This window comes from Gadus macrocephalus, chromosome 23 (genome assembly GCF_031168955.1).
Source record: "Gadus macrocephalus chromosome 23, ASM3116895v1".
NCBI lineage: Eukaryota > Metazoa > Chordata > Actinopteri > Gadiformes > Gadidae > Gadus > Gadus macrocephalus.
In genome coordinates this window covers 11,833,783-11,846,561 of record NC_082404.1, presented here as the reverse complement: position 1 = coordinate 11,846,561, position 12,779 = coordinate 11,833,783, and the positions used below count along the sequence as shown (strand labels likewise).

Below are 12,779 nucleotides of genomic sequence, written 5' to 3'. Positions count from 1 at the left end.
ACTTGATGTGAGAGAATGAATGAGAGAGATGAATCTGACAAACGTTGCTAGTTTGACCAATGCGTCCACACCCCTGTCACTAGTAAAAGGATGGAGGGGTGGTGCTTGGACGGGGGAGAGGGGTATGTGTGAGGAGGGAGATGGGGATGGGAAGGAGGGATGGTGGGGTTAGGGGGGTTGGGGGGGGGGGGGGGGGGGGGGGGGGGGGGTGGCGGGGGGGGGGGGGTTGAAAGCATCAAGCCTAGCAGATCAAAGAAAATAACATGGGAGAGGATATGAGTGCTTTGAGAAGTAATATAGGCAAGATAGCATCTGTTTTCCGTAGCATGCGGGGGGATTGAAGACAAGCGCAGGAAAGAGACAGTGTAGAGACGGGGCCCCCCGTTTAGCCCCGGATAAGAGCGAACACAAATGGGTTATTAAGAAACCCTCAATGTAATATCTAGCCCACATTAAAGTGTGCTTACTAAAGACAACTCAATAAATGACTGGGTAAATAAGCATCCGTTTGGGGGGGATATTGATATTTATTGAAGTTTCAGTGAGGTACTTATGTAATTATTGGATTACTTTAGTAACTCGCTAAACATACTAAATGGCAAACTGCTAAACACACCTTTGAAGCGTTTTGCTCAGACACATCTCCAGGAAATCTTAGAAAAACATGCTTTGAAGCACATTTGCAGTTACTTGTATTTTGTAAACCTCCGCGTGTATCCCTCACTACCTAGATTTAAGTGGTCATTGTGCTTGTTTAAGCTTTATTTAAACTACTGTCAGGCTTTTTTTCAGTACCAACAAACATACCAACAAAAAAACACCCAACCCAACCTAACTCATCAGAATAAGTCCACACTATATATATAAAATAAAGCTTGTTTAATTTGTTCCGTTGTGCAAAGATGTTGTATCTTGTAAAACTAAAACAAAAAATGTTGGTGAGTTAAGGATTCAAAACCCATGCCGGACACTGATCGCATAGTACTTTTTGAATATGATTTCCTTGGACTCCATACTATATGAAAGGCATTCATTGGTCCCGCTTCCATACGAGTCTCTTGAAGATTGAATAATGTCTTCTCTGATCCGTGTAGCGCGAGGCCACATTGAATCCAGATTTTGCCCTTCAATTCTTTCTCTCTCTCCCTCTCTCCCTCTTTCATACCCTGTTTTTCTTGCTTTGGGTCTCTCCCTCCCCCTCTCTCTCTCTCTCTCTCAACATCTCTCTCTCCTCCTTTCTCTCCCCCTCTTTCTCTTTCCCTCTCTCTCTATCTCCCTCCTCTCTTTCCCTCTCCCTACCCCTCTTATTTATTGTAGGTCCGGTGGGGTGTGCTACAAAGCCATTACCCGCACATATGTACCTTTTTGAATAATCAATAAATAATTATTTTATTATTTAATAGGATCTTTGGGGAAAGGAAATGGGTTTCATTACATAAATCCATCACGCGTGATGAATGGGCATATACTTGTAAAGTTGCATAGTCGGGTGGGGGGGGGGGGACAGAGAGAGGAGGGGGGGTGGGACAGGCCTGTACAAGGATACCTGTGAATAGTTGAGTCCCCCCTCCACCCAACCCTCCCACCCCTTATTCAAGGTTGTAAATATGACGTTAGTGTCTCTTTGGGACTTTCAACCAGAGCGCATTGGGGACGCGGTGAAGGGGGGGGGGGCTGTAAATCCAGGGGGACTCATTAACCTTCGGCCAGCGCCGATCCTGGCCTTCTGCGTCAGACTCCCTCCATACTGAACCCCCCCTCCCCCACAAGCAGTGGAGCGGTATAGATATATATATAAATATATATATATATAAAACAACCACCACTACGGCTACTGCCCGGGCCGAGGCGCTGCAGACGTCCAATTCCAAATGAGTTATTAACGGAATCTTTTGAATGGATGGAAAAAAGTGTTGGCCGGCCATTTAGCGTCATAAAGGGCCGGGCAGGGCCGGGCGACGCAGGCCTCCCAGGGACAGGAGGCAATACCATTACAATCAAATCTGAGATGGAAGAGGGATTGAGCTGTCCACTCTGAATTTTTATATTGTCGGGGTGGGGAGGAGGAGGAGGAGGAGGAGGAAGGGGGGGAGCGGGGAGGAAATATCCAGCCTGGAGTGCATTAACCCCTGGCTGAGGAAGGATGGCCGAGAGAGAGAGAGGGGGGGGGGGGGCAAAGAGGAGGTGGGAGGAGAGGGAAGGGGGGAGAGCTTAGCAGATACTTGGACTAAGAGATAGAAAAAAACCTACAAGTGAAGGGATTCAACAGAGAGGGACAGAGAGAGAGAGAGAGAGAGAGAGAGAGAGAGAGAGAGAGAGAGAGAGAGAGAGAGAGAGAGAGAGAGAGAGAGAGAGAGAGAGAGAGAGAGAGAGAGAGAGAGAGAGAGAGAGAGAGAGAGAGAGAGTGTGTGTGTGTAAGTCATTTTACAACTGAGAGAATTGCATGTGTTGTGAAAAACATAGAGAGAGAGGCAGAGAGATGGATATGAGACTTCCTACTAAATTGGACCAGAGTAAACCATGGATTCTTTGTCACAGGTTGTGGGAGAGAAAGGCCACACACAATAAACCCTTCTACTTAACCAAACCTATCCATAAACGGTATTATATTTTCTCTAATTTCGAGTTTAAGATAATACAATATCTACACAAAGCAAAAATCTACACAATTAAACATATCCTTCAGATCATCAACAGTCGACGTTTCCTTTACTGACGCTAAGCATAGTCTTTTCCACACTGCTTCTTTCCTCCTGCTTTACCACTAACTGCTAATGTTCGTCTCCTTGACAGGATATAACAGTGAATGAGCAACCGGAACGAGGATGTAAAAAGTTTTAGAACGCAGCTAATGCAACCAGACGTATAGGAACGCGCCATGGCTCTGTCATCACAATCAATTGACTTTTAGCACACACCTGCTTCTAAACTGAAATGAGCAAGTACAAGTATGTTTTTTTGACGATTTAGTCAACACAAAATGGACCATTCAAATGAGGTAAGATTATGATCATCATCCACGGCTGTAGATCACCTGCATAAACATGCGCATACACATGCACCAAGTGAAATGCTGTTACCGGCATAGGCTGTTTTGGATCGTCTAACGGAGTATACGTATTTAAGAACAATAATACAACGAATACTATACTTTGTAAAGAACATGGAAAGTATATTACGATGTAAAAGATATAAAGGTAAAGCTCAGTGCACGCCCGAAAGCGATCGAACCGACCAATGATAGGACAGGTCAGAGTTCGGCTGGAGCGGAAGTTGTTGGCCGCTGCCACTGCTGCAGCGAATGAAGTGCTGCTGGTTGCTTTGAGCGAACACATTCTCTCGTGTTTTGAATGCTTTGTGATGGACTGATAAACATGGATGACTTTGGTTCGGGGGATCGATGAGCTCTGACGTTCGGCGACATGACATTTGAGGCGATCGCCTCTGCAGAAGAGGATACGTGACTATAAAGAAACCCCGGAAGTGCTGTTGAAGGTATAGCCTCGCTGTCTCACTCCTGAGGACAACACCGCGTTAATACTAAAGCTATTAAAAAAAGAGTATACCCACCGATCAGCAAGTGTCGCTTATTGAATAGAAGACAGCAAACTATTGAAGCAGAATGTCCAATTGCAATGTTATCAGCTTGTGGAGAGTTGTAAGAGTCGGTATCCACTAGCCTGGCTAACGTTACTTAGCAACATCATAAGCTGTCGCTGCAGCTGCCAAACGTCTTGGGCTGATCCTCGAACCTGAATCAAATGCTTCATGTACCTATTATGTATATATTCCAATAAAAAAAAAAATGACAAGTCAATACTGTTTCCACGCCATATCGATACAGGGGCATACATGCACCGCAAAAGGACTCTCCGTTGTATAGTCATTATTTATTGGCCTTTAATTAACCCTTTTTTAATATATATATATTTTTCTATTGTGAGTCCACTGACGTCACATAAACTATGTTTTTACCATCTTTACATTACCACAACAAGCATGTTGGCACGCCTCTAAACCTCCTGAGCATAACGCCACAACAATCCTATTCATCCACACGTTTGTTTGGTTTCCTCCCCTCACGCCCCCAGCCCCCTGCCACCGCCGAGACGATGAGCAGCATTGGCAAGTTCAGCCTGATCGGCTACAACGGCTCGCGGAAGCACCTCTCCATCTCCATCCCCTCCTCTAACGAGGTCATGTCCCCCCACATCAAGTCGGTGGAGGAGCTGAGGGTGCTGGGCATCAACCTCAGCAACTTCAGTGCCCCCACGCAGTTCTTCATCTGCGTGGCGGGGGTCTTCGTGTTTTACCTGATCTATGGATACCTCCAGGTAGGGAAGGAACACACAACATGGGCCATGCTTCAATGCATGACAGAGTACCCTTTTTTAAGTATTGTAAAGTAAAGTGAAGTTTTCGGAAGAGCTGCATGTTGTTTCGTGGTTTCTTGCCAGGCTGTGGTTTATGTGGGTATGAATCTACATATTTGCCAATATCACCATATCCATACGAGTATTGCAATAGCTCAGTTTTTAAATATTGTGCAGGAGATGGCTGGCTTATAAACAATGGATAGTCGATGATTTTGTATGAAAAATGTCCTAATGGTCTGGTATTGTTGTTGTGTACAAACAGACTTTCTATTGAGTCAAAGCCATGAGCGAATTACCTCGCGTCACTTATTGTCATGCAGTCCACGCATATGGTTACTGTTACATTGGCCACAGTGAACATGTGGGGACCAAAAAGAGACTTGGAACCACTGTCCTAGACTGTTGTCTCTGTGTGATTGTGTGCCAGAGAGAGAATGCGATGGAGCATCTAACCGTATGTTTCATGAGATTCATACCCACACAGAATGTCTTGTCTCATCCCAGGAGCTAATATTTTCCGTAGAGGGCTTCAGGCCCTTTGGGTGGTACCTCACCCTGGTACAGTTTGGGTTCTACTCCATGTTTGGACTGGTGGAGCTCCAGCTCACACAGGACAAACGCAGACGGTAAGGTTTGTGAATTCAAATGCCTACGGCTTTACTGTAGGCTTATTATTATCCTAGGTTATAGTACGCATTATGTCCTGTTCAATGTCTACCGCACCTGTATTGACCAGGGTTCACACACTGCACAAGGTGTCTCAGCAATTATTATAGCTAAACGTTGTTGTGCTCAATGTAGAACTATTATTTGTTTTTACTCTGTTTTTTTATCAACTTAAATTGTTGACCTTGTTATTTTAGCCTCTCCTCTAAACTGGTCAAATCTAATTTTGAATAAGTCAACAATAATCTTTGTTTTTTTGGTTCATTTGTTGTTGTTTATTCTGCAATATCTTAACAGGATACCTGGGAAGACGTACATGATCATCGCGTTTCTAACGGTGGGAACCATGGGTCTTTCCAATACCTCTCTGGGCTACTTGAACTACCCCACCCAGGTCATCTTCAAGTGCTGCAAACTCATTCCAGTAATGATCGGTGGAGTTTTCATACAAGGTGAGCAAGTAACTCTCTGCATAAACGTCGTTGTAACAAAATGCTTAGGGACACATTACACAAAACTACACACAAAAGTCTGTAGTTTAGGGTGCGCTATTGCGGAGGGTGTGTCTTTTGTTAGAACAGGTTTAGTGGGGGTTGGATGACTTCCAGCCGAAAGGTTCTGTCCACAGGGCATGCTTCCTTAAGCCTGTGATTAACCTGCCAATTAATGACGTTACTTAATGTACATGAAAAAATGTACATGAAAAATGATCTATTAATAGACTTAATAGTGAAATCGTAGTAAAAGGTTTCAAATCAGAGCAAAAACACTGGCACCTTTTCTAATTGATTCACCTTCCAGTCAACCCTAACAATGAAACGCTATTACTGAGCAAAGCTCTTAATAAGTGGGAAATCATTTGGTTGTCGTGTGTCGCACCGGCTCGCCCGTTTTGTTGACCCAGTGGGAGAGCACCATTAAACCAGGACATCTGTGTAACCACGACGGCGCTCTGCACCCACGCACCTGTCCGCTAGGTCAGGCTTGTGTGCCTCGCTCTTTCCTATTTGCTTAGTGTATTGGCTTGTGTGATCTCTTCGCTTATGGTTGACGTCAAAGGAGGGTGCAGCTCTGCCAACGCACAGAGTCCAACCTCAAAATCACTGTAATCATTATCTATTCTTGATTTAAATATATGTTGGTTCTGTACACTGTTTTAAGTTAATTAAGAACTGGATTGTCTCATGCAATTCGGTATGCCTTCGTTTTCAGCGTGTTGACCATAACCCTGTTGAATACCCAGTTGTTTAAGAGGGGCAGGTTACCTTTTGAACTAACCTGGTCTCGTACCAAACTCCTTTCATCACGCGTTGTTGCTTTAAGGCACCAGACACCTTTCAACCTTCCGTAACGTTCTTTTTATCATCAGCGCCTTGTTTTTGGAGCACCAAAGCCCTTTCTCGCATTAACCTCCCTCTCCGCACCTCACTCTCCCACTGTCCCACTTTCATCCCGGTGTGTCCGTCTTGGCAACGCTATCATGTCCTTGCTGTCAAACGGGTTTCTCTCGGCCTCTTTTTTGTGATCCAGAAGACTGCTTATCACCTTTTTTTAACGGAGTCGGTGAATGGATCGAGGGACGGATGGATGACGGCTGGATAAACGAGTGGGAAGAAAGGCGGGGGGGATGGGCGTCACTCCGGGGGGTGGTGCGTTGAGCAGACTGCGGGGGGGGGGGGGGGGGGGGGGGGGGGAGACGTTCTGTATCGGAGCGGGGGGGGTGTAGGAGGGCGCGGGTGGATGGGTGGGTGGGGATGATCTGTCTGATGTCGGGCCCTTCAAAAGCGAGCCGTTGGAATCAAAGGCTCGCCGTGGCCAGGCTGATGTCACCTCGTCAAACGGGAGGCTCAAGGCCGCCCTGCCTGTCAGTCAGGCTGTTTAGGCGTTCTCCATCGCGTTGCGCACCCATATTGTGGGATCTTTCTTTCTTTCGCATTGATGTGGAACTTTCTTGTGTGATTTCAACATCTATTGAATGTTTGAGTTATGAACGGGTTAACTACTTAAAAGGATTTTCAAGAGAGAGGGGTCCACCTCAGCCCAACCCCAGTATGTATCTTTATCAACACTTTCGGCCTTTTGTTGAGACCAGTTTTTTTGCTGGTTTGTTTTTTGCTTTTGTTTCCATGCTATCCGGCAGATGACTGATCACTGCATCCACGCAGCTTGATAGATCTCTTGTAGTTTGACAGTTGGACATTATTTTCCAAAGTTCCAGCCGTGGCAATAATATACTATCGATACAGTGGAAGAAAATAGTTCAATTTCAAGAACTACATTTAATTTGCATTCTGTTATCAGATGAACTCGTCTCAGATTAACTCCAAGTCTGTCTGTGAGCCATTTTGGTCTGTGTTCTGAACACTATTATACAGAGATAACCAACATCAGTTGGGTTTAGCCCACTGCTCTTAAAACAATGGTCGTTCTCTGTGTTCCAGGTAAGCGCTACAACCTGGCGGACGTCTCTGCCGCTCTTTGCATGAGTCTCGGGCTCATCTGGTTTACACTGGCCGACAGCAAACTTGCGCCCAACTTCAACCTCACAGGTGACGTTAATTCCCTTTTTTTCTTTTAATGAACAAAAGTTGTGCGTCGCGTATTAAATGAAAGTTATTATTGTATCAAAGCAGATCATTCTAAATTGCAATTACGTTTAACTCTATAAATCATTTGACACCTTGTCTTTTTAGGGGTTTACAACTTGAGTACCTTTTTCAAACCAGTGGGAATCCAAACCCATTAATAGTCATTTTGTAGCCTGTGGGCAGAGCGCTGACTTTGTGTTCTCTTTGTCTACGGTACAGGTGTGCTCCTCATCTCCTTGGCGCTGTGTGCAGACGCTGCCATCGGAAACGTGCAGGAGAAGGCCATGAAGCTGCACAACGGATCCAATTCTGAAATGGTGACGAACGGCCCTCATCTCCCCTTTAAACATGCAACAGTGCTTCTTATACCGCTCCCTACATTACCTACCTGCTCCTACATTACCTACCTGCTCCTACAACTCACTTAAAGGGAGGTGCTCCAGTCCACAGACATAAGGGCACCGCACACACCCTAAATCACAAGAACGGAAATACAATTTATTTTATGTTATGACACACTTGGGTCACACACTTGGGTCATAGCAAACCGAGAGGAAGCTTCATCTGTTTGCGGTTGGGACTGTTGAGGTTAATGGTTGGTTGTTTTTGTTCTGCTCTCCCAGGTGCTCTACTCGTACTCCATTGGTTTTGTGTACATACTGACCGGCCTGCTGTGCGTCGGGGATCTGGGGCCGGCGGCGGCGTTCTGTTCTGAGGTCAGTTCACTTTGACGTCATCGAAGCACTGGTTTCTGTGCGTTGTCTATTAAAGCCACTTTGCGTTTGGATCATCTAAACTGGACTTTTATTTTGAAATCTGTCAAGTATATATTTGTTTTTTTTGTTTCCGCCAGCATCCTGTTACAACGTACGGCTATGCGTTCTTCTTCTCTCTGACGGGGTATTTTGGGATCTCCTTCGTGCTGGCCCTGATCAAGCTCTTCGGCGCCCTGGTCGCGGTCACAGGTGACTCGATCCGCACTGTCCTGTTTGTCCTGCACAGGGTTCACCAGCAGTATGTTTTTGGGAAAGCACCATCTTTTTAGTAACATGTTTTTCAGTAAATTTCAGAGAGATATTGCTTTTTATCATCAACGTGTTTGGAAACTTTAAAGCTTTGATGAAACGCTTTCATGTAGTTTAAACATCAAAGTAGGCAAATGGCGCATTTGCTTTAGAGATAGTCCTAAATAATAGCATTTATCAAATCTTTAAATGTGTCCTAAGATGGCAGAGGGTGAATTGAACGTCTAGGAGTGCTTTGATGTGTGATTTCAGATGTAAAAATGCATGACCATATGTGAGCCTTTCCGTAGTCATATTTTAATATGACTTCTACTGCTTCTCGCTCAATGAAAAGAGCTGTAGGGAGGGGGGCAGTGCTGCAGGAGCAACCACTGCATTACATGTAGATACACTTAAACACAGTGAAACCCCTTTATAGTAAACAGGCTTGATCTCATTGCTGTGTTCAATGCATGGCGATAATCTCAATGTTCTCAATGAGTTCCCATATTTGGCTGATTTGCTTTAAGGCGACCTAAGAGATGAATACTTTTAGGTCCTTCTTTAAACACACTAAATCTAACATTCACCAACATTTGGCACATGCAGTAATGTAGTAGTTCTTCTCCAGGGCACCACTTTTTTTAATGAAGCCCATACAAGGAATTTGTTTAGGAATTCTTTGTTCTTTTATAAAAAGGTGGAACTTTTTTCCTATTTATTATTTTATTTACTTTTACACATTTAGTCGAGGCGATGTATCCCCATTTGTATTCTAACCCAAACAATTTGACTGTGTGGCTCCTATTAAAATAAGTGGTCCATTCAAGCGGCTGAACTGTATCTCTTCCCCCCCCCCCCCCCCCCCCTCCTCCTGCAATGTGCCCTGCAGTGACCACTGGGCGAAAAGCCATGACCATCGTTCTATCCTTCATGTTCTTCGCAAAACCCTTTACTTTCCAGTAAGTATGTCGGCCTTTTCTCTGACTTTGCCACCTCCTGCTCTCGTCTCCCCCTCCCCCCCACCAAAACCTTCCAGGAATCCTCATTTGGAGTCTGATTCGAACCAAAATCCTAACTTGGTTTGTTGTTGTGTGTTTTATGTCCTCAGTCCATTTTCAGAACCCGAGCTCTGGTGCTCTCTTTACTCTCGCTGGCTTTTTCCAGACGGCTCTGATTTCACCACCCTTCACCTTCTCTCCATCCGCACGCACGCACACACTCACACACACACACTGCATAAATACAACCAGGGCAAGCTCTCCTTCTCCTGCCAGCTGCTGTTCTGGGATAACAATCTTAATTTGCTGTAGTTGCTGACTTTGTCTGCTTTCTCAGACCCTCCTCACAACTATTGCACTTCTTCTTTAACTAGTTTTATTTTGTTTCTTGTTTCGACTTCAGGTCAGCCTATATGCACCTTTTGGATTCACTAGTGTGTGTGTGTGTGTGTGTGTGTGTGTGTGTGTGTGTGTGTGTGTGTGTGTGTGTGTGTGTGTGTGTGTGTGTGTGTGTGTGTGTGTGTGAGAGACCTTTAAAAACATGAAACATGAGAACGTCCCCCTTCCTCTCCTGTTCAGGTACATCTGGGCCGGCCTGCTAGTGCTCTTCGGCATCTTCCTGAACGTTTACAGCAAGAACAGGGACAAGATGAGGCTGCCCTCCATACAGGACCTCCGCAGCTTGCTGCTGAACGGCAAGAAGGCCCGCCTGCCGTCCCAGAATGTCTAGCCCGGGACCGGTACCTCCAGGCCCACCCGGCCCTCTATCTATCTCTTCATCTCTCTCAGGGCGTGTGCCGAAGACGGGCGGTATCAGCTCTTCACCACCAATTGGACATGGCCGACAGCACAGGACAGTCATTGAGTACAGACATTGTAGGCAGGTCTGAGATGTTGTACACACAGGAGTTTCCTGCCTTCTCATGGCTCTGCTTAGGCCGGTGCCCTCAATCTGCCCAAATGACGGATCAACCAACCAATCGGCAGATGGTATACGTGGTGAGGAGGGGACAAGGGGTAATTTTCCTCCAGTTCTGCAGCATAGGTGTTGAACGATTGTTGCAAATAGAAATAATCATCGTCATACTTTGTTGGTTATCAACTGGCCCCATAATGAGTGGGCAGTGTTTTTTTTTTGTACTTCTCTTCTTTTATTTTTTTTTAAGGAAAGCCGAAGCATCCTGATGGAAACTCTCACAAAATGGAGGACAATACGGATGCCATTGGAGATCCTGGAAGGCAAGCCAGCGCCTTAGCTAACCAAATAAGACATGATTTGCAACGGCCCTGACGGGTGCACTTTTAAAGCTTTGGTTAGCAACCGTAACGTCTGAAGGAACCTTTCGACCAAACAATGTACTTCTTTTATATTTAACATAACTGAGAAGAATGTGTGCACTACTCGTCATCCTCTATATATACCGTATGTATATAGATATATATAGATATATCTGTATATATTATCTCGATCACCTGCGTGTGACAGAATGGAGGACATTTTTATTTCATTTTTATTTTTAACTGTCTTGGAGAAAAGTGGCTTTATCTGTAATTTATTTGTGACAGAAAAAATGGAAGCCTAATCATCATGAAGATGTAAGGGGAGAAGTATATTTTTGTTCCCACGCCCCATCAACAATGTCAACTGCCATATTGCCAACAATTTATCTGGGTGTAAGGTTGTTGATCTAATGGTTGTTGATATTTTTACATTAAAGAAAGAAATTCACATTTATGTTAAAGTGTGTGTGTGTGTGTGTGTGTGTGTGTGTGTGTGTGTGTGTGTGTGTGTGTGTGTGTGTGTGTGTGTGTGTGTGTGTGTGTGTGTGTGTGTGTGTGTGTGTGTGTGTGTGTGTGTGTGTGTGTGTGTGTGTGTGTGTGTGTGTGTGCGCGTGCGTGCATTGGCACGTGCATGACTAACTGACCAACACTTAAAACAACTCCAGAGAAAATAATTGAAGTGTTGCCAAAATGTGTGTGCCAACTGCCCCTGGCAAATTTGATTAGTGGTGCAGAAAAAAGATAGCCCTGGTAGTCCGAAAATAAACATTATTCACCAGATCTGGGCTCTCCTGATCTTCTGCCGTGTTTGAGAGGGAAATATAAGAGATGGAGCCAGTTCTGCTGGTTTAAGATCCAGTGAAGCAATAAACCTGCCTCAACGCTTCATTTTTGATTTAAGAACCCTTTAAATCTTACCGAAGGTGATTTTGTGTGATTAGTTTGTCAAGGATGATGTTCAAACCTTACAGGCTTACTCTTCAACAAATTCACATTGATAAGTGGACAGGTTAGCCTTGTAATTGTGTATTTGATATTCAAGTAGGCCTTTTCAGCCTACTTTAATATCCTTGTTAAAGATGATCTGGTTAATGATGTAGCTGTAAAAATACTAAACTAAAGCCACTGCTGACCATCAACTGTTTCTCACAAAAAAATTATCTTTGAAAATGTGGATAAGTTACATCCGAACCTCCCAGAAACTATTGATGTTGGACTGGCACAAAGTTCAGTTCAGTAAAAACGTGAATGTCTTTGCACTTGCCCTTGATAACACAGAGTCTCTGACTCTGTGCCCTCACCTCAGCACGGTGAAATGACAATGTTTTGCCAGGTCGGCAGGAGGCCCATGAGATGGCGAGTGTGGGAGGTGACCGTACCACTCCTATTAGAGGGGCCCGGTCATTACAGCCCTCCGCTTCCTGGCGGGAAACCTTACACCGTAGCCAATTAGTAATTTGGTATTTCATAAAAACCTGGCAGCTGACCCCCGTACCCCCATTCGTTCCTTCCAGGGGCCCCCTTTTGGCTCTAGGCTACAGTGCATCGCTAAGCCTGCGCGCACACACACACCACACATACAACCGCACAGGATCGCTAAGTCTTTGTTTTGGAGCAAATATGACAAGGGCTGCACAGATTGGATGCCACATAAGTTAATTGAAAAGGTGGGAAAATGATTAGGGCCCATGTCTGTTTGTGTGTTTGTTCGGCCCCACACTGCGCTTTTCGTATTTCTCTGCTTGCGTCTGAAGGTGGTGATGTTGGAGGTGGGGGTTCTAAAGTACTGTTTTGCCATGATGGATGAAGAGAGCAGTGTTTCATTGCAGGTTGAGAGGTCACCGTCCCTGGGTTTCCAAACAT

General features: G+C 45.0%; 1 protein-coding gene across 2 annotated transcripts; it reads left to right on the top strand.

Annotated features, from left to right (window-relative positions):
• Positions 1-2,829: 2,829 nt before the first annotated feature.
• slc35b3 (solute carrier family 35 member B3) lies at positions 2,830-11,370 on the top strand. Of its 2 annotated transcripts, none has more exons than XM_060044985.1 (10): positions 2,830-2,998; positions 4,092-4,334; positions 4,881-5,002; positions 5,340-5,494; positions 7,484-7,591; positions 7,850-7,947; positions 8,254-8,346; positions 8,484-8,595; positions 9,527-9,596; positions 10,215-11,370. In XM_060044985.1, exons 1-10 carry the CDS (start codon positions 2,981-2,983, stop codon positions 10,363-10,365), a joined length of 1,170 nt encoding a protein of 389 aa, XP_059900968.1. In that variant the 5' UTR covers positions 2,830-2,980; the 3' UTR covers positions 10,366-11,370. The 2 variants fall into 2 exon arrangements, with proteins under 2 accessions (XP_059900968.1, XP_059900969.1); XM_060044986.1 differs by lacking the exon at positions 2,830-2,998 and adding an exon at positions 3,252-3,495.
• Positions 11,371-12,779: the final 1,409 nt, after the last annotated feature.